The sequence below is a fragment of the Oncorhynchus mykiss genome, unplaced genomic scaffold (assembly GCF_013265735.2).
Source record: "Oncorhynchus mykiss isolate Arlee unplaced genomic scaffold, USDA_OmykA_1.1 un_scaffold_266, whole genome shotgun sequence".
NCBI classification, from domain to species: domain Eukaryota; kingdom Metazoa; phylum Chordata; class Actinopteri; order Salmoniformes; family Salmonidae; genus Oncorhynchus; species Oncorhynchus mykiss.
Window position 1 is genome coordinate 76,047 of NW_023493722.1, and position 21,492 is coordinate 97,538.

Genomic DNA, 21,492 nt, shown 5'->3' on the forward strand with positions numbered 1-21,492 from the left:
TAAAACAGTTGAACTTGTCCGGTGGCCATTTGATTAATTGTTCAGCAGTCTTATGACTTGGGGTTAGAAGCTGTTATTGGTTTACCCTAACAAGTCCTGAAACAAATCATGAGCCAACTATCATGCTTAGAAGGTATATAGTGTCAGTCTTATTGGTTCACCCTAACAAGTTGTTTCAGTATGGGGAGAGGATAGAATGTAAGGGCGCTTCATTAATGTATTGAGGCCATTACATATACAGTATTTCACAATGCTAGGACACAGATTTGGTCTCCTAACCTTGTTCTGGTTGATTGACTCTCTAACAGTGCCTTCACACAGAGACCATGTTTGCAGCAGCTGAATGTAGCGCGGACTCTGTCCAGGAGGAGTGCTCAGCACATTGGGTAGACACCAGGATCCTGGTCATTAGGCAGATTAAACATACTGAAACAAGGAGGGACAACCTGGAATTGTCCAAAAAGGAACTCTTATTTGAGTTTTTATTTTTATTTTTTACAGTGAACAAGATGAGACTTTGGAACGGATGATGCCTGAAACAATGCGGACGACTTAGAATTTCGTTCCTTTGGATGAGGCTTATAGATATAGTCAGTACTGTGTTTGATTTGTGTGCAGAAAGTTTACAACGGCAGGCAGTGGATTCTCAGTCATTCCTCTCAAGGAACAAAAAACGTATCATATTTCACTGGCTATTTGTAGTAGCCAAATGTGAATGGAATTATTATTATTCTACAATCATTCAGTTGACTGAATGTGACTATGTGATTGTACTGAATGTGGTTGTACTGTACGTGATTGTAAGTGTTTGACATGGGTCTAATTGAGCCCCCCCCCCCCACACTTAACACTAGTTTTTATCCATAGAAATCCTCACTTGCTGATGAAGACCTATAGTGGTTGAAATCAATGTAAAATACAGTATGAACACTGCTGCCTTAAAACTCTTTTATTAAGATGTGGATCATTATTGCTCATTTAAATGAGTCTGTGCAGTGTCAAAATAATACACCTGATACATAAGGGGGGAAAAAATGCTAAAAATACCACAAGACATGAAATAATGGCATCATGGGAAAATAATACATACTGTATTTCACATAGAGTATTTGACAAACTCTTTATTTACGTTACAAAACTGACAACTACTGTGACGATGTGTTAGCACAGCATGTGTCATCATTCAGTCATCATCATAGACAAGTCCGTTAAGAACAAATTCTTATTTACAATGATGGCCAAACCCGGACGACGCTGGGCCAATTATGCGGCACAATATGGGACTCCCAATCACTTGGGAGTGGGAAGGATACCAAATCCAATATCACACACTTCTTCCTTAGTATTCTGAGAACTGTCAGATAGCTGTGAGAGCTATGAGTGGATCGTGGACCCATGCATAAATGATAACTTTGCTGTAACTCAGTGGGGCAAGTAGAACGTCCGGGTTAGTGTATGTGCATTATCTGGACAGTTGATTGTCTTTGTCTCAAAGCCTTTCCATTTCTGGGGTATTGAAGAAGCTTCTGATCTCAACCTTGTTGACAGGTAAGCAACACTTGGTTAGTGTATGTGTCTTATCCAATGGGTTGTCAGGTGAACGTTGAAGATGCTTCTTGGAGGTGATCTAATGATGTCATTGAATCGCTGTCATTGAGTTGCTCACTGGACAAGACAATTATTCACTGAAAATTAAATCTGTCTTTCATTTCACTTATGTTGATACTTGATTGGCTATTTGCTGTCTTTTGAAAATACAAAAATAAATATAACTGTTTTATGAAGCACTTGTAGACATTCATTGTTTTCAAAATCATATTTTCAGCAAAACAGATACATACGTTTACAATATGACATCAAATCAAAATAAAATAAGTGATATGTAAATTATTGGCAAAAGGCTCCAACCACCCAAGTCATAGACTGTTCACTCTGCTACCACACGGCAAGCGATACGAGAGCACCAAGTCTGGGACAAAAGGCTCCTTAACAGCTTCCACCCCCAAGCCATTAGACTGCTGAACAGCTTCTACCCCCAAGTCATTAGACTGCTGAACAGCTTCTACCCCAAAGTCATTAGACTGCTGAACAGCTTCTACCCCCAAGGCATTAGACTGCTGAACAGCTTCTACCCCCAAGTCATTAGACTGCTGAACAGCTTCTACCCCCAAGTCATTAGACTGCTGAACAGCTTCTACCCCCAAGTCATTAGACTGCTGAACAGCTTCTACCCCCAAGTCATTAGACTGCTGAACAGCTTCTACCCAAGTCATTAGACTGCTGAACAGCTTCTACCCCCAAGCCATTAGACTGCTGAACAGCTTCTACCCCCAAGTCATTAGACTGCTGAACAGCTTCTACCCCCAAGCCATAAGACTGCTGAACAGCTTCTACCCCCAAGCCATAAGACTGATGAACGTTAATTAAATGGCCACCTGCACTATTTGCATTGACCCCCTTAGTTATTGATGTATTTTTCTAATTGTTTTCCACTGACTCTCTTGAATTGGCTCGATGCACACTCACTACACTCTACCCACACATTCACTGTCCGACTTTCACACTAGCTGCTGCTACTGTGTTTATTATCTATCCTGATTGACTAGTCACTTTTACCCTTACCTACATGTACATACTGTATTACCTCAACTACCTCCCACCCATGCACATTGACTCGGTACTGGTACTCCTTGTATATAGCCTTGTTATTGTTATTGTGTTACTATTTAGAAAATATTTTCTTACTTTTTAACTCTGCATTGTTGGGAATGGGCTCGTAATAAAGCATCTCACAGTTGTTTTCGGCGTATGTGACCAATACGATTAGATTCTCATCTGAACTAATGAATGCTCTCGTTGTTATAATGAGGAATTTATTTAAATAATTTGGTTTTCCTTGAAGATTTGAATGGGCTGAGAAAGCCTTTCGTGATGGATCTAGACAATCTGGTGAAAAGGGAGGGTTTGCGACTCTTCTCTTCAAGTGGGAAGGACGATGTGATATCATAAATTCCCTCTGGAGAAAAGGAGCCATGAGATGTTGTCATCGTCTCTGCAACGAAAGACCATCCAGCATGCCATCAATTTACATTTTTACTCATTTATCAGACACTCTTATCCAGAGAGACTTACAAGGAGCAATTAGGATGAAGTGCCTTGCTCAAGAGCACATTGACAGATTTTGCCTCGTGAACTCAGGGATTCTGAACCAGCAACCTATCGGTTACTGGCCCAACCTCTTAACCCACTAGGCTACCACCCAGCCCACAGTACAGTATGTCATAGGTAACAACTCAGAGGAGTACAATGTCTTTCCAAATGAATTAGTGGAATGGTAAAGGGATAATGTCTCAGTCTTGACTGAGCAGCAGCCTAAACAGCAGCAGGGCTTACCTGTAAAGTACACAGTAGGGGAAATGTTCTGAGGCTGGTACTCCAGAGACTCTTGAGGACAGAGGTTCTTACTAACATTCTTGGAACCCTGGTTGGTGGGAAAAGGCACATTAAAACAAACTGAAATGTTTTCGATATCTTAAAGTACAGCATATCAACTGCAAAGAACCAGTGCAATGCCATGACACAAAGAATCATATAAAAGGTCAACAGCAGTGTTATTCATGAAAGTGTACTATACCTTTGTATTGACCTGCTCTCCAGTACTGCTGATGGTATCCCTTTCCAAATCAAACACGCCTTCTACAATGTCACTGGTGGCCACGCTGGTAGCGGACTCAAAATAACATTTAGCAGTGGCTTTGGTGATCATTTGAAGAATGACCATGCAAGTAGAAGTCTTTGGATCGTTCTGGACTGAAACATCAAAGTTTATGTTTTCATACTCATCTGACCACTGTCTCAGGAAGCACTTCACTGTCTCTTCAGCAAATATCTGGAGAAGCTGAGAGGAGAGCTCCTTGGATATGGCACATTGTTCCTTTCCCCATTTCAGCCTTGAAAGAATGGAGTCTGAAGCACTTTTGGCTGCTTCCAATGTTAAGACCTGTGGAGTGCTGTGGCTGTCCTGAATGGCTATCACTTTATCCACCAATTCATGGCTGAAAATGTGGATGGTCCAAGTGGAAATGATTTTTCTCAATTTCCTAACAGCAGATCGGAGGTCGTCAAGATGAGAAGCACCCTGTCCATTTTCCTGTGTGTTCTCAACACTTTCCACCATAATGTCCACTACCACCCCAGCAGCTTGCCTGACTTTGTCCACAAAGGTTACAGGAAGTAAGTCCTCTGTGTGAAAGAAGTCCTCAATGATTGTGTTTCTAACAATGGGAAAGTCAATCTGAGCAGGAAACTCAGTGGGGATGGGAGTCCCGGGTAAAGCAAAGTGCCATTTCGACTGCCTTAATTTTGAATTAGGTGTTAGAGAGATAGAAGAGCGTGAAGAAGAGGTATTTCTTGTATTTTGGCTGTCAGCACTCCTACAACGGATCGTGTCAATATCCTCCAGCATGGATCCTGAGAGCTCAGTGGTTTTAGGTAGTAATTTGTGCAGAATGTCCACACAGGCATCGTTTCCACCAGGTGTAACACTGCTCTGGTTGACCTCAAGATGGCCGAGACTTGCTCTTTGTGATGCAGGACTGCTTTGATATGTAAAGATTTGGATTGAACCAAGTGTTGTGTCTGATCTTTGAAGATCTTTTCGGAGAAACTCCGTAATCTTACTTTGCAGACTGTAGTAGATGTTACGAGCAACAGACCAGATCCTTTTCTCAGAAACCTGTCCAGTGGTGAGCAGGGAGGTTCCAGATACCATGTCAGATGATTGGGTGGTCTGGGTGAGCTCCTGCTGGTCTTTCACCATGGTTTGTATAATATCAGTAGATGTGGTGGATGTAGATACAGACTGAAGGTACTGTTCTGTTGTACCTTCCTCCACAATGTTAAATGATCTAGAGAGGACCTCACTCACTCCTTTCTCAGCTTTAGTTTGGAACTCATGACTAGAGAGTTTTTGGAGGCTCTTTGTAGAAAGACTGTGGGAAGATGCAATGCCTTTGGAGGCAGCCGTGCTGCAATCTAGACTTACTGGAGAGGTTCGCTCAGGAGAACCTTGGAGACGTTCAAACATGTCTTCACATGGTGTTGGGGACCTTGACAAGGAGATGTCCTTCAGCTGAGACAGAACACCACCTACCAACATGTTGACCTCAAGGGACATATCAGATATTTTCTTTCCTACTGTGGAGAAGCAAGGTGCATTTGATGCCTGATCTTCGCATGAGGTCAAGATTGTTGAAATGACCTCTTTGGTACTATTGGTCAGTAGAGCCTCGTCTGTTTCAGTCCAGAGAAGTTTTGAACTCTCGCTGACACCCCTGTGTAGAGCCACTTCAAGGTTCAAACTGTGCAAGTGAGGCACACTCTTACTAGCTTGCCTCAAGTCCTGGCTTGCCAAACAAATGTGCTCCTTAGTCCCAAGATGTCCAGAGTCCTCTGTGGGTATATGACTAGACATTCTGCTCAGCATGTCTGACCTCCGCTGATGAATGATGAAGTCCTTTAATGTCTTCTGAATATTGTTATATAAACTAGTGGTAGCAGACCAGATCCTGCTCTGTAGCTTTTGTGCATTTTCCTGGAGGTCAGGTTCTCTCTCCTCTACTTCTGCAGGTTGCGCCAAGCTCTGCAGGTCTTCCACAAATGTTTCAATGATGCCAAAGGCAGCAGAATCCGCACAAATATCCTTTGACCATGTGTACTGGTTTTGAATGGAACAATACCTGGATGCTACAGAATAAGCAGGCTGTGCACTAGTTAAGCTACTGGAGGACTTTTTAACTAGGAACTCACTCACTGCTTGAGTGGCATTTCTCTTAAATTCCTCACTTGAGAGTTTTCTAATACAATCTAACAGACTAGTCAAAGAAGCTGTGGCCTTACTTCTGCTGTCCTCAATTTGACAGGGGAACTCACATACTATTGGTGATGAGGCCCTGGAATGGGCAATATCCCCAAGCTGAGCCAGAACACCCTCTACAAATTTCTCTCTCTCAATAGAGAAGCCTGATCCTTTTTCTCCAACAGTGTACAGGGGGTCCTCCTTTGACACCTCAGTGTTGTACACGACCAGAAGCTCTGAGATGACTTCTTTGGTGCAAGTTGTCAGAAGGAGCTTGCTTTCTTCTGACTCAGTTTTTGCCCAAAGAGGTTTTGAGCACTCACTTAGGCCTCTTTGTAAAGTAACTTCACCAGTGGACTCTGGCAACTGAGGCTCACTCTTACTGGGCCTATACGTCATGTCTAAGCAAGGAAGTGGAACTGTCTCCTTAAACTCAGCATTTGTGATGTTATCATCAGATGTGACAATGCTCTTTAAGGCACATCGCTGAAGCTTGCTGAAATAATCTTTCAAGTTGTTTTGGATGCTGTGGTAAATGTGAACAGCAGCAGACCAGGCACTCTTCTGTTGGGGACTCTCTTCAGATTCAGCCAAGGACTTCATATCTGACACGAAAGTCTTAACAACTACTGACGCTGCTGAGCCCACTGGGTGAATTGACTCTGTCTTTACAATGCCAGACAATGTTTGACCTGATACAGCACCTGTTAACTCAGACTGAATGACTGAACTAGGAAAGCTCAAACTACTGACTTTTTTGTCAAGAACTCCACTCACTGCTTGTATTGCTGATGTTTGAAACTCCCGGCTGGAGAGTTTTTGGATGCTCTTAGATGTGAGCGTGCAGGAGGAACCAGATTCACCAATATTGTAGCTGGTCTCGTATTTCCTTATCAGGGCATCAAGATCCTCAATGAAGCCAACATGCGATGCCAAAAACGTGATCTTGTCCTTCAGATCTTCCAGCAAATTCTGTTCGTTCTCGTCAACAAAAGCCACCATTGTGTCAGAGATCATGGTCATGACTTGCCCTGTTAGACTCTTGCTCTCTTGGTCAACTTTTTCAAGTTTAGCAGCCAGCTCTCTCACCATGCTCTCAGTCACCTTGGTCTGTGAGTCTCCCCTTACCGGTGTCACTACAGAGGTTTGGCTAGCGGAGGCACTCTTAACGACCACTGATAAGGCCGACTTGACATCTTTAGCCAACTCTGCCATTACAGCAGGGGTTAGCATCATAGAGCCTGCACTTCCAGATGGAGAATTGGACATGCATGCAAGTTTGGATAGAGAACCTTGCAGGCTGTCCTGCACACAGGTGACAAGGGTGTCCTCTGAGACACCTAAGAGGACTTGTAGCGTCTCAGAGTTGGTTGTTTTCTTCTGCACATCAGACAGAGAGGTTAGAGTCCTTGGGAAAAAAACCGCAGAAATCATCAAAGTCAAACAAATAATATGTAAGGCTGTGATGCACATTCAGTGTGTCAAATACATCTGCACCATTGAAAACAATGAGGAAAACGCTGCTGTTTCTCTGAGAAAAAACCTTAGTGTGATGTCAGCCTAACTGCTTAATTTCTAAAGCCCAATAAAATGTATTTTGTATAAGTCATTTGTATTGAAACTGGCCTGTAGATATCTATCTATCCTGGCAATATCTATCCTCTACAAAAATCCAAATTGCTATAAACTTCAAATACTGTAACTTCTAATAACTTCAAGGACAATCATAAATACAAGGCAGTTTGAAGAATGTTAAAGGGAAATTTCTAAATGTTTCAACTTCATATTCATCATCTCCAGCACCACCCCAACATCAGCATATGTGAAAAATGGGCATTTCTATGTTTTGTAGTAAAAAAGAAAGAGGAAGATAAGTGTTTTCTATGACATCATCAACCAATTAGCAGGCAATGCCTACTCATAATTGGTTAAAAATCACACGATGCACACTGATGATGTCATTAGAATCTAGAGCTGAGCATTTAACCAACATTTTTGTTATTTTTCGGTTTTTAAACAACTAATTGACCGACGTCGGCTCAATTATTTGAATTCCATATAGTTAATTTTTTTCTTCTTCTGTGAGCTCGATGCTCAGTTTCTGTAGAGATAAATCAGATCAAGCACGAACTATGCAATGTAGTAGGGAGTTGTAGTTTCCAACAGGCCAATATTCTACATAGTTTAGCACAGAAAATACGGCAATTAATTCCCATAATCCATTGCACGCCCACTTGCTTGTCCACTCTGTGTGGAGCAGATACGGAAACCTCATTGACTGAGACGGAGAGACGAGAGAATGCATGAGAGAGATAAAAAGCAGTTGCGTTGCGAGGATCCTCTACCTGGAAATACATGATCTAAGTGATTGACAGTTGGTGTTCAGCGGTCATAAAAGTAGGTCTTATTTACTTAGAAGAACTACTAAAATAGTGATTTTGTCAGACAGAATAAGCAGCAGCTCTATAGAGATGAGTTGATGACTTGGAATGAAATAATAAAGTCATCAAATAAATATTTTATATGAGAAAGTAAATGATGGTTGATAAGTCATAAACAGTAATGGACAGTCACTACCATCATGGGACTTGTATTCATTGTTTTATTATGTGTTGTTACAGCATTCAACACACATAATCCATAGTGCATCCAATGTCTAAAAAAAGTATTGAAATCCAAAACCGTGATTATTTTTTAAATATTTGAATGGAAACCAAACCAACCTCAAAAAGCACTAATTTCTCAGCACTATTGGAAACAGTTACGTCCCTCTATATTTTTTTTACTACAAAGCATGGAAATGTGTAATTTTCACATATGGTGATGCTGGAGATGAATACAAAGTTGTTAAATTTCCCTTTAAGAACATACCTCATGGCCCCCTTGGGCAGGTAGCTTCCACTGCCCAGACTGCCCTTAGTCAGGTAAATCTCCTTGAACTTAAGTTGTGATTCCTGTTCTTCTTCCTCTTCCTGCTCCATACAGTTGGAGGAAGGGTAGGGAGTCGGGATGCGAAAGCTATTGCAAGACTTTCGACTGCCTGGCCTCTTAGGTACACCAGCCTCAGTAAATCTCACGCGGGACTTGGTGTTAGTCTTATCGTCTAACAGACTGGTGAGTGACGCTGTGAGAGATCTCTGTGACAATGGAGAGGAGGCAGCATCTTGGATGCCCAGTAGTTCGTAAAGACCTGGGATGATGATCTGCATCAGCTTGTCCGATAAAAACTGGACAATCCTCAGACACAAGCCGGCAAGCTGTTGTTTTGTCAGCTGTATTCCAGAAACAGAAGAAGTGTTTTAAAATGTTGCATAGTGCGTCTTTCAAAAGCTTATGAACAAGGTTAAACATTAGGCAGAGTTTTCATGGTAATCTGATTAAATTGTCAGTAACATGATCTTACCGGGTCAAACATGCCCTCACGAATCCCCCTCCATTGCCTGAAAACAATATTGTTATAAATGTTGTCATATCAGGATGCGTGGCAGAATTGTTTTTATTTAATTATTTGCCTGATCGTGAAGTTATACTTGCTTTGTGTCAGTTGTTTTGGCAAAATTGCAATGTGACAACTTTTCTAGCACTGAACATTTTTTTCCGATTGATCAGTTTCTAATTTGATCCTATTTCCTTGAAGGTGTGATAGTACCAAAGAAAACAGAACATACTTCTCAGTTAGGTTTTGAAGGAAGTCCATAAGTGTCAGATGTTCCACATTGTTGAGCTTTCCCTCTTCTGTGGTTTCCATCACTGAGGTTGCTCTGCTCCTGGTACAATTGCTCTGCTCCTGGTAGAAATGTAATTATATTGCAAATAATCAAACTTAATATACAACAAATATCATACTGAAATAATTATTAACTGTTAAAGAGTGGAGGAGCATTGGCAACGTTGGGCCAATTAAACAACTGCAACACAACAGAGATGGTTGTGGTACGTCAACATTGCCAATGATAGCATCACTATAACATTTTACTGGATTAATGTTGTAATATGAAATGACAAGGTCAACTTACCATCTCATTGACAGCTTCAGAGGTCAGGTGGTCATCCATCACACAGACAGGCAGGTCTAGAGACTGGGACAAGGCTCTATGGTCATAACCAGGAGAGAATGGAAACATCAGAGCAGTCCCAATGGCAGAATCTAACCACTGTCTTCATGTCAAAGACTCACTCACTCATTTGCTTTGTCAAACCTACCCCTTAGAATGACTTCGATATTAACACTGAATATATTTTGTTATTAAGAGATCTCTCAATAATAATTCTCACAATAGCATATTGGTAGTAGTCAGTGACATATTAAAGCTAAGCAGGGCTGGGTGTAGTTAAAACCCTGGATGGGGTTCGATCCCGGGCTGAGGTGCTGCCTATAGTTTTTTTCTGAAAGTGTATATAATGTTGAAAATCTGACATGGTTTCAAAGGTACAAATTCAACCTATTTTATACAAGGTTTGGCTATGCTGAATTTAGTTTACAATGACATCGTCCTGTGGTTGAAATTTCACCCTCAAAACAACAGTTAGGCCTATACCCCATTATATCCACTACACCCCCCCCCCCCCACACACACACACTTTATATTTTACCAATATATATGGAGCCACCAGCCCTAAAGCATGAACATGTTTTTTTGCTAGAAAATGTGGATTAAGAGAAGCAAAATGATCATTTTCGCTAGTTTCAACTAAATAGAAGGGCAACAAGACATTGACAAACTTTGACATATCTGCTTTCACCGGGATTTAAAAACCAAGGCTTTCCGAAAATGTTTACCTCAGCCAGTTTAGAACCCAGGTGTGTCTACAAAACACATGTACTCCTCCATAAGGTTCATGGGTTCCCTATTGTTTTATCCCAGTACAAGAGGGGCAACTGGATTCAGGATTAAACACAAGCAGTCTTTAAGGTATATCTTATTACAGTTTAGGCCTACCTTATTATTTTCTTCCATCTGGCAAAATCATTTTAAGGAATGAAATCTGTTTTGTTGCTAGTATTATTAGTAACTGTAGGAAAATACAGCTGTAGAGTACAAGAATCAGCTACTTTCTGAAGGGCAGCCAAGCTCATAAGCAATTTGGAACCTACAGACAATTATGACAAAATTGGAACGCATGATTGCGTCACAAACGCCTTGTGGTCACATGTTATTTTAGGGCGTGGCTCCGCATTCGTGACCGGTTGTCTTAATGTCCTTAAGCAACAACAACAAAAAAAACATAAATATCTACTACAATTTCGAAACATGATTTTGTCATCAGTTCAGTACCATTTGTTTGATTTTGTGGACCCACGACTAGACTTTATCCATGTTAGCTAGTTGCTAGCGATGGTAGTCAGCATAGGCTGCTACGTGATAAACAGTTCGCGTTAGCGAATTAGCTACCTAGCTAGCCAGCCTAACAAGCTGTCAAATCCAATGGAAACCGATGCAACCCTGCTGCCAAATAAGGGCTAGCTCGATGACCCGTGGTAACAGTGAGGTCCCCATGAGTTTCAAGGCTTTAATAAGTGCTATCGTGCAGAAAAAGCGAATAAAATACTGGTTGATGAGCTAGCTAAGTTAGCAAGACGGATATGACCGTTAACAGCGTGCATGCACAAATGCATGACGACACATTGAATATAAGTGAAGCAGGGATGCAGAACGAGATTGCCCCACCAAGCCAGATAGTAGAGGGGTACAACAACGCCGGGACACAGAGGCATAGCTCATACAATTATATTTTGTTCCAGTCAATGACAATACATGTTGAAAAATAAATACCTGCGTCAAATATATGGCATCGCATGCTAGTGAAAAGATAGCTTGCATGAATTTTTTTTTAAAAATCAGGTGACCACTAGATGTCCTCGTATATCCACATTTAGATCAACTGTACTTGATTTTTCATCAGCACTGTGAATGACAAGCCCACTGAATCTAGTTTAATAATCTGTATACTCAGCAGGTAGAGGCATAGGTACTTCAAATCAGTGCTTAATTTGAGCCGGATCATGCCAGAACAGGATCCGGCACCTTTCCATTCTGGACTGTTTTGTTCCGGAACATACTTGGCCGAATCCGGTACCTCTCGTGCCATGAAAAATAATTTTCACTTTTTGCTATGTAACAATTATAATAAAAGCGATCAAAGTTCGAGTTGCCTCTTCGTCAATTATCCTGCCCCCTCATCTCTCCAGAGTTGCACTTCATCATTTGTTTCCTTATAGAATCATAGCTGCATGAAGGGTTCTGGAGGAATTTTCTAAAGTTACGGAATTACTGCTGTCTGTTCAGAAATAAATTAAATCATTCAGAATAGCCTAATACGTCACGAGAAGCCCTATAATTTAGCTACAGAGGACCAATAGCTTCTTTTTTAAATAGCCTAGCTGCGGATTGTAACCCAATAACAAAGAATAGCCTACAGTCGGGAACGCGAGGCAAATCTGTCAGTGAAAAAACAGCACGCAGACAAAACAGGCCTTTTGCAATATTTCAAATACAATCGAGGGAAAACACAGGTTGAAAAGCAATGACTCTTGCTGAAAAGATAAGACTATGCTGTAGACTACCAAAATATTTGATCAACTCCCAAACATTGTTTTACAAAACAGAGAGAGGGAGAGATAGGCTTTTGACACGAGCGCATCGACAATCTCCAGCGAGTGAGCTGCGCATCATTGGGTGAGTCAGTGAAACTGGAAAGTATTTTTAGGACTAATTTCCTCCTCATATTGTAGCCTACTATATGTTTCTCCACAAACCTAGGCCTATAGGCTATTGATGGATTCAAGACAAGGTCGTTTTTATTGATCTCAGATACTAAATTTGTCAGTGTCAAAGTAGCCTGCCATTTCGATCATTTGTGCGGATTAAAAAAAAGATAATGCCAAAGTCTCCAGTCATGTAAAAGGATGTAGAATTGCACGAAATGCGGTTTTAAAAAGGCCAACACTTTCCCGGACCCTAGGCTACTAAAAATGTTCCCCATGTGTGCACCTTCTATAAGCACCTTCTACCCAAATGTGATGATATCAAATCAAATTTATTTATATAGCTGATATCTCAAAGTGCTGTACAGAAACCCATTCTAAAACCCCAAACAGCAAGCAATGCAGGTGATGATATGCGTTCAATGCTCTATTACAAAAGGTGATCTTTTTTCTCATGAGTTCTGGTACCACAGAACCCCCCCTCTAGCACCCACTCTTTGTTCTAGCACCTCCCAATTTACAAATTAAGCTCTGCTTCAAATTTTTATTTTACAAGGCAAGTCAGTTAAGAACAAATTCTTATTTTCAATAAAGGCCTAGGAACTGCCCTATAGCAATTAGGCACCTCGGGCTTCCCGAGTAGCGCAGTGGTCTAAGGCACTGCGTAGTACTAGCTGTGCCACTAGAGATCCTGGTTCAAGTCCAAGCTCTGTCGCAGCCGGCCGTGACTGGGAGACCCATGGGGCGGCGTACAATTGGCCCAGCATCATCCGGTTTAGTGGAGGGTTTGGCCCGGCAGGGGTGTTCTTGTCCCATCATGCACTAGTGACTCCTATGGCGGGCCAGGCGCAGTGCACGCTGACACGGTCGACACCGCTTAACCTGGAAGCCAGCTTCCAGGTTAAGCGGGCATGGTGTCATGAAGCAGTGCGGCTTGGCTTGGCTGGGTTGTGTTTCGGAGGACTCTTGGCTCTCGCCTCTCCCAAGTTGTAGCAATGGGATACCACTAAATTGAAAAAAAAAAAAGTCACCTTGGGGGTTTGTGGTATATGGCCAATATACCACACCTTATTTATTTCTTAATTGTACACAATTGGACACTTTTACAATTATTGTGTGGCTTTTTGGCTCCTTGTGTTTCCAATCTTCTTCCTCTGGCAGGATTACTTCCACGTGCAACTGTCAGACGACAAGCAGCACTTCCTGGAGCTGAGCTATGCTGGTGCCATCCTTCGGGACAGCTGGGTCCTGACAGACGTTGGCATCACCCCTAGCAGTGCCATCTGCTGCCTGCTGAAGGTACCAGCCGAACACCTAGCTGTTTCTACCCGTGCTTGAAAATGCATATCAAAGTGAGCTGGCTATTGCTTGAAACAGCTTCATACTATCATTAACATAAAGTGTTTCAGATATAGTGTGGTAATATATAGTATTGGTTATATAGTATGGTGATATATATAGTATTGGTTATATAGTATGGTTAAATAGTATGGTTATATATATAATGATATATAATAATGATATAGAGTGTGGTAATATATAGTATGGTTAAATAGTATGGTTAAATAGTATGGTTATGTAGTATGATTATATATATTATGGTGATAAAGAGTGTGGTAATATATAGTATGGTGATATAGTATGGTTATATAGTATGATTATATAGTATGGTTATATAGTATGATTAGGTGATTTAGTTCATTCAAACAGGTGCCATTAATACAGGTAACGAGTGGAGGACAGAGGAGCCTCTTAAAGAAGAAGTTACAGGTCTGTGAGAGCCAGAAATGTTGCTTGTTTGTAGGTGACCAAATACTTATTTTCCACCATAATTTGCAAATAAATTCATTAAAAATCCTACAATGTGATTTTTCTGGATTTTTTTTCTTTCTCATTTTGTCTGTCATAGTTGAAGTGTACCTATGATGAAAATTACAGGCCTCTCTCATCTTTTTAAGTGGGAGAACTTGCACAATTGGTGGCTGACTAAATACCTTTTTGCCCCACTGTATAGTGTGGTGGTATATAGTATGGCGATATATAGTATGTTGAGGTCACCCTGCTTGAGACTTAAAGTAATATTGCCCTTGCTCAACCAAGACCATGGTCATGGTAGAGTATTTGGTTAGTAAGGACACTGCTTTATACCGAGACCATGGTTATGGTAGAGTGATTGATTAGTAAGAACACTGCTTCGTGAGTGTGAAGTGTTGTTGTACAGAGGTCCCTGGGTACATGTCCAGAGCCAGACAGGGACAGAACTCACTCTGTTCCACAAAGTTCTGTGGAAGATTTGCTAACAGAGGAGAGTGGTTATGTATCTAAGTACAAATTTAACCATCAGAATAATGTTTATTTGTGTTCCTTACTCCTTACTTACACATCCCATCATTGACATAGTCAAAGCCAGACCTTCTGTCTGTCTCTCCTTCTTGCTGGTTGACTAGAGTGGAAATCTATAGTATTGTATGGTTGACCTGGGATAGAGCTGAAATGTGGCCCGATGTAGTGTTGCCTTTGTACCAAACACCCTTACAGTCATAAACCTTTTCCCCATGTAATCGCCTCGACCTCAGTCTGGTGTTCGCTAACAGTATCTGAAGAGTCTGTATACCCAGTGGTGTATAGTACAGTAGAGCACAGCAGAGTACAGCAGACTACAGTAGAGCACAGCAGACTACAGTAGAGCACAGCAGAGTACAGTAAAGTACAGCAGACAGAGTACAGCAGAGTACAGTAGAGTACAGTAGAGCACAGCAGACTACAGTAAAGTACAGCAGACAGAGTACAGCAGAGTACAGTAGAGTACAGTAGAGCACAGCAGACTACAGTAGAGTACAGTAGAGCACAGCAGAGTACAGTAGAGTACAGTAGATCACAGCAGAGTACAGCAGAGTACAGCAGACAGAGTACAGCAGAGTACAGTAGAGCACAGCAGAGTACAGCAGACAGAGTACAGTAGAGTACAGTAGAGCACAGCAGAGTACAGCAGACAGAGTGCAGTAGAGTACAGTAGAGCACAGCAGAGTACAGCAGACAGAGCACAGCAGAGTACAGCAGAGTACAGCAGAGTACAGTAGAGCACAGCAGGCCGTATAGTAGGAGAAGAAGAGGCCCTTTGGGTTCATTGAAATACATATTCATATATTTATATATTCTTGACCCAGAAAATATAAAAAACTATCGGCCTATATCGAATCTTCCATTCCTCTCAAACATTTTAGAAAAGGCTGTTGCGCAACAACTCACTGCCTTCCTGAAGACAAACAATGTATACGAAATGCTTCAGTCTGGTTTTAGACTCCATCATAGCACTGAGACGGCACTTGTGAAGGTGGTAAATGACATTTTAATGGCATCGGACCGAGGCTCTGCATCTGTCCTCGTGCTCCTAGACCTTAGTGCTGCTTTTGATACCATCGATCACCACATTCTTTTGGAGAGATTGGAAACCCAAATTGGTCTACACGGACAAGTTCTGGCCTGGTTTAGATCTTATCTGTCGGAAAGATATCAGTTTGTCTCTGTGAATGGTTTGTCCTCTGACAAATCAACTGTAAATGTCGGTGTTCCTCAAGGTTCCGTTTTAGGACCACTATTGTTTTCACTATATATTTTACCTCTTGGGGATGTTATTCGAAAACATAATGTTAACTTTCACTGCTATGCGGATGACACACAGCTGTACATTTCAATTAAACATGGTGAAGCCCCAAAATTGCCCTTGCTAGAAGAATGTGTTTCAGACATAAGGAAGTGGATGGCTGCAAACTTTCTACTTTTAAACTCGGACAAAACAGAGATACTTGTTCTAGGTCCCAAGAAACAAAGAGATCTTCTGTTGAATCTGACAATTAATCTTAATGGTTGTACAGTCGTCTCAAATAAAACTGTGAAGGACCTCGGCGTTACTCTGGACCCTGATCTCTCTTTTGAAGAACATATCAAGACCATTTCAAGGACAGCTTTTTTCCATCTACGTAACATTGCAAAAATCAGAAACTTTCTGTCCAAAAATGATGCAGAAAAATTAATCCATGCTTTTGTCACTTCTAGGTTAGACTACTGCAATGCTCTACTTTCCGGCTACCCGGATAAAGCACTAAATAAACTTCAGTTAGTGCTAAATACGGCTGCTAGAATCCTGACTAGAACCAAAAAAAAAAAAAAATGTGATCATATTACTCCAGTGCTAGCCTCTCTACACTGGCTTCCTGTCAAAGCAAGGGCTGATTTCAAGGTTTTACTGCTAACCTACAAAGCATTACATGGGCTTGCTCCTACCTATCTCTCTGATTTGGTCCTGCCGTACATACCTACACGTACGCTACGGTCACAAGACGCAGGCCTCCTAATTGTCCCTAGAATTTTTAAGCAAACAGCTGGAGGCAGGGCTTTCTCCTATAGAGCTCCATTTTTATGGAACGGTCTGCCTACCCATGTCAGAGACGCAAACTCGGTCTCAACCTTTAAGTCTCTACTGAAGACTCATCTCTTCAGTGGGTCATATGATTGAGTGTAGTCTGGCCCAGGAGTGGGAGGGTGAACGGAAAGGCTCTGGAGCAACGAACCGCCCTTGCTGTCTCTGCCTGGCCGGTTCCCCTCTTTCCACTGGGATTCTCTGCCTCTAACCCTATTACAGGGGCTGAGTCACTGGCTTTACTGGGGCTCTCTCATGCCGTCCCTGGAGGGGGTGCGTCACCTGAGTGGGTTGAGTCACTGATGTGGTCATCCTGTCTGGGTTGGCGCCCCCCCCCCCCCCCCCCTTGGGTTGTGCCGTGGCGGAGGTCTTTGTGGGCTATACTCAGCCTTGTCTCAGGATGGTAAGTTGGTGGTTGAAGATATCCCTCTAGTGGTGTGGGGGCTGTGCTTTGGCAACGTGGGTGGGGTTATATCCTTCCTGTTTGGCCCTGTCCGGGGGTGTCCTCGGAATGGGCCACAGTGTCTCCTGACCCCTCCTGTCTCAGCCTCCAGTATTTATGCTGCAGTAGTTTCTGTGTCGGGGGGCTAGGGTCAGTTTGTTATATCTGGAGTACTTCTCCTGTCCTATTCAGTGTCCTGTGTGAATCTAAGTGTGCGTTCTCTAATTCTCTCCTTCTCTCTTTCTCTCTCTCGGAGGACCTGAGCCCTAGGACCATGCCCCAGGACTACCTGACATGATGACTCCTTGATGTCCCCAGTCCACCTGACTGTGCTGCTGCTCCAGTTTCAACTGTTCTGACTTATTATTATTCGACCATGCTGGTCATTTATGAACATTTGAACATCTTGGCCATGTTCTGTTATAATCTCCACCCGGCACAGCCAGAAGAGGACTGGCCATCCCACATATGCTCTCTCTAATTCTCTCTTTCTTTCTCTCTCTCGGAGGACCTGAGCCCTAGGACCATGCCCCAGGAATACCTGACATGATGACTCCTTGCTGTCCCCAGTCCACCTGACTGTGCTGCTGCTCCAGTTTCAACTATTCTGCCTTATTATTATTCGACCATGCTGGTCATTTATGAACATTTGAACATCTTGATGTTCAAATCAAATGTTCAAATGTTCATAAAGAGGAAGAGGACTGGCCACCCCACATAGCCTGGTTCCTCTCTAGGTTTCTTCCTAGGTTTTGGCCTTTCTAGGGAGTTTTTCCTAGCCACCGTGCTTCTACACCTGCATTGCTTGCTGTTTGGGGTTTTACGCTGGGTTTCTGTACAGCACTTTGAGATATCAGCTGATGTACAAAGGGCTATATAAATACATTTGATTTGATTTGATTTGATATTCATAATATTTCAGTTAACAATTTAATCAGCACCCAGATTAGTCTTCAATTTAATTTTCACCCAGATTAGTGTTTAATTTAATCTGCACCCAGATTAGTGTTCAATGTGATAGAGCAAAACTCAGTACAGCACATGAATTAGAAAATGTTGTTACAAATTTGAGCCACGAGATGGTGGTAGATTATAAATTTAAATAGCATGGACCTTTGATTTGTCTCTGGATAGAAATGACCCTTGGGCACAGATCTAGGATCAGTTTACTCTCACCAAATCCTAACCTTTACCATTAGCAGTAAAAACACAAACCAGACCTAAGATCAGTGCAAAGGAGCCACTTCATCTTACCCCTGTAATTATATGACTCCTAACTTATATATACTGAGTGTACCACGCCATTGACCTGGGTATGGCCTTCCTTGTGCAGTAGATCAATGGTCCTCTGGCTCAACACCTTATGGATGTAACATAGAGACAAATGGACTGTATGGAACACATTCTTGGTTCATGGAAACCAGGAGGACAACCTGCATGTGTCTCTGTCTCCCAGGGGCTACTCTACGGTTGGACACCTGGGATGGGTGGGCGGAGTTCCTCAGAGGCTGCTTCCTGGGACACAGACTGACCGTCCAACGACACCTGTCTAGGGAGAGACCTGTGATGAGGTCAGAATACACATCTACACACTGAACTGTATGATAGACTTACTATCAACAGTGATGGTACTGAACCTTTATATAGCTTACAATGATAGTACTGACCCTGTATATAGCTTACAATGATAGTACTGACCCTGTATATAGCTTACAATGATAGTACTGACCCTGTATATAGCTTACAATAATGGTACTGACCCTGTATTTAGCTTACAATGATAGTATGATAGCTTATAATGATAGTACTGACCCTGTATATAGCTTATATTCTCGTGTTTTTTTCCTTCATATGTTTTTTCTCTTACCCTGATATTTGATACTGCATTGTGGGAAAGAGCTTGCAAGTAAGCATTTTACTGTACTGTTTTATAACCCACTGTATCTTGTGAACTTGACAAAAAAAACTTGAAACGTGTTATAAATACATTGATTCTGTATTATTCCAGGTTCCAGCTCCGGGTGGCACTCTACATCGCTGCTTCTCTGGGCCACCTGGACCTGGCCGGCTGGCTGCTGGAGAGGGGGGTGCGTGTCATTGAGCCGGTGGGGGTTCACCCTTACCGTGAGTGGTGCCACCAGACGGCCCACCCCGACGTCGCCAAGTGTCCCGCTGTCGCCTCCATCGAGCGAGGCCAGCTCACCATCCTCAAACTCTGTATCGCCAGCAGCGTTCTGACCCTTGCCTGTCAGGATCCCCTGAGGATCGCCCTTCAGTACGGCCACAGGGAGCGTGTGAGTCACCTGGCCACCAAGCTGTGCTCTGTGGTGGTCCTCCCAGGTATGGCCCTGCCCATGCGGACATACCTCCAGATAAAGGGCTGGGTGAGGCTGGGGCAGAGGAGGGCAGCATCCAGGCACTACATGGGCCTCAACAGGGCTCCGTTCAGGACCAGGGTGGGCGACACGGTCCTGGTGGACGGCTTCACCCTCCCCAAGATGTCCTCCAAGCCCAGGAGGAGTGAGGCCAAGGCAGGTATCAGGGTGATGTCCACAGCCTCTCGACGTTTGACCCCCATCAACTGCCCATCTCATGCAACCTGCCCGCTCCGCGCCCTGGCATCCCAGGATAAACCTCTTCAACTACCGAAGCAACACCCTGTGGCCACGAGGGATGAAAGAGAGAAGAAGAGGGGATGTGGAGGGAAGGGATGTGAGGAGGATGAGAGTGGGGATCAGAACAGCAACCAATGGAGGAGCAGAGTCCCGCTCCCGCCCATTTCCAGAGACACCAATCTCAGACCTGTGTTTGCCTCGCCAAACTCCGCCCAGATCCTCACCACCTCACTGGAGGCCTTTTCTCTCCACTGCGACCGCACACCCAGAGAAAACGCCATATACTGTTTGGCCTTGGCCAGGTTAGTCCAAGTTTAAATGACAGCTACGGTGAATATGAATATTTCTCTGGAGGTTTCTTATGAAAGGTGTGAATACTGTCAGAAGAAGCCTCCTATAATCAGTGGGGGGGGGGGGGGGGGACACATGTAAAAGCTGTTTACACACTTTTTATTTTATTTTGTGCAAGCATTTACCCACCTTTTGTGGAAGATGCATTGAAAGTAGAGGGAGCGTTACTTCTTTAATCCTGAACGGCAATCAGCATTTACCAGTCAATGGTTTTACCACTACATCACTGCCTATGATATACCCTTATCCTCCCTGAATAGATTTCAGTACAAACAAATCATGAGCCAACCATCATGCTTAGAAGGTACATAGTCAAATCAAATCAAATCAAACTTTATTTGTCACATGCGCTGAATACAACAAGTGTAGATCTTTCCGTGAAATACTTTACTTACAAGCCCTTAACAAACAGTGCAGTTCAAGAAGAGTTAAGAGAATATTTACCCAATAAACTAAAGTAACAAATAATAAAACAGTTGAACTTGTCCGGTGGCCATTTGATTAATTGTTCAGCAGTCTTATGACTTGGGGTTAGAAGCTGTTATAGGTTTACCCTAACAAGTCCTGAAACAAATCATGAGCCAACTATCATGCTTAGAAGGTATATAGTGTCAGTCTTATTGGTTCACCCTAACAAGTTGTTTCAGTATGGGGAGAGGATAGAATGTAAGGGCACTTCATTAATGTATTGAGGCCATTACATATACAGTATTTCACAATGCTAGGACACAGATTTGGTCTCCTAACCTTGTTCTGGTTGATTGACTCTCTAACAGTGCCTTCACACAGAGACCATGGTTGCAGCAGCTGAATGTAGCGCGGACTCTGTCCAGGAGGAGTGCTCAGCACATTGGGTAGACACCAGGATCCTGGTCATTAGGCAGATTAAACATACTGAAACAAGGAGGGACAACCTGAAATTGTCCAAAAAGGAACTCTTATTTGAGTTTTTACTTTTTTACAGTGAACAAGATGAGACTTTGGAACGGATGATGCCTGAAACAATGCGGACAACTTAGAATTTCGTTCCTTTGGATGAGGCTTATAGATATAGTCAGTACTGTGTTTGATTTGTGTGCAGAAAGTTTACAACGGCAGGCA

The 21,492-nt window shown here is 42.6% G+C and overlaps 2 protein-coding genes and 1 pseudogene across 7 annotated transcripts; 2 read left to right on the forward strand and 1 right to left on the reverse strand.

Moving 5' to 3' along the window:
* LOC110513387 overlaps nt 1-1,784 on the forward strand; it is a 51,891-nt pseudogene extending 50,107 nt beyond the window's left edge.
* A 558-nt stretch (nt 1,785-2,342) lies between these two features.
* Nucleotides 2,343-10,971, reverse strand: LOC118948924. Of its 4 annotated transcripts, XM_036973543.1 has the most exons (8): nt 10,798-10,971; nt 9,874-9,949; nt 9,526-9,644; nt 9,261-9,297; nt 8,729-9,129; nt 3,635-7,265; nt 3,394-3,481; nt 2,344-3,052 (listed from the first exon to the last, which is right to left on the reverse strand). In XM_036973543.1, the coding sequence occupies exons 2-8, from the start codon at nt 9,910-9,912 to the stop codon at nt 2,874-2,876; spliced, it is 4,494 nt and encodes a 1,497-aa protein (XP_036829438.1). In that variant the 5' UTR covers nt 9,913-9,949; nt 10,798-10,971; the 3' UTR covers nt 2,344-2,873. The 4 variants fall into 4 exon arrangements, with proteins under 4 accessions (XP_036829440.1, XP_036829439.1, XP_036829438.1 ...); XM_036973542.1 differs by lacking the exon at nt 10,798-10,971 and having other exon boundaries at nt 9,874-10,071; XM_036973545.1 differs by lacking the exon at nt 10,798-10,971 and having other exon boundaries at nt 2,343-3,052; nt 9,048-9,129; nt 9,261-9,644; nt 9,874-10,062.
* Nucleotides 10,972-13,766: 2,795 nt separating this feature from the next.
* On the forward strand, nt 13,767-21,331 carry LOC118948930 (protein ANKUB1-like). 3 transcript variants are annotated; one of them, XM_036973561.1, is made up of 4 exons: nt 13,767-13,862; nt 18,882-18,996; nt 19,434-20,342; nt 21,168-21,331. In XM_036973561.1, the coding sequence occupies exons 2-4, from the start codon at nt 18,992-18,994 to the stop codon at nt 21,247-21,249; spliced, it is 996 nt and encodes a 331-aa protein (XP_036829456.1). In that variant the 5' UTR covers nt 13,767-13,862; nt 18,882-18,991; the 3' UTR covers nt 21,250-21,331. The 3 variants fall into 3 exon arrangements, 2 of the variants coding, with proteins under 2 accessions (XP_036829456.1, XP_036829455.1); XM_036973560.1 differs by lacking the exon at nt 13,767-13,862 and having other exon boundaries at nt 18,285-18,996; nt 21,168-21,330; XR_005042221.1 differs by lacking the exons at nt 13,767-13,862; nt 21,168-21,331 and having other exon boundaries at nt 18,274-19,053; nt 19,434-19,575.
* Nucleotides 21,332-21,492: the final 161 nt, after the last annotated feature.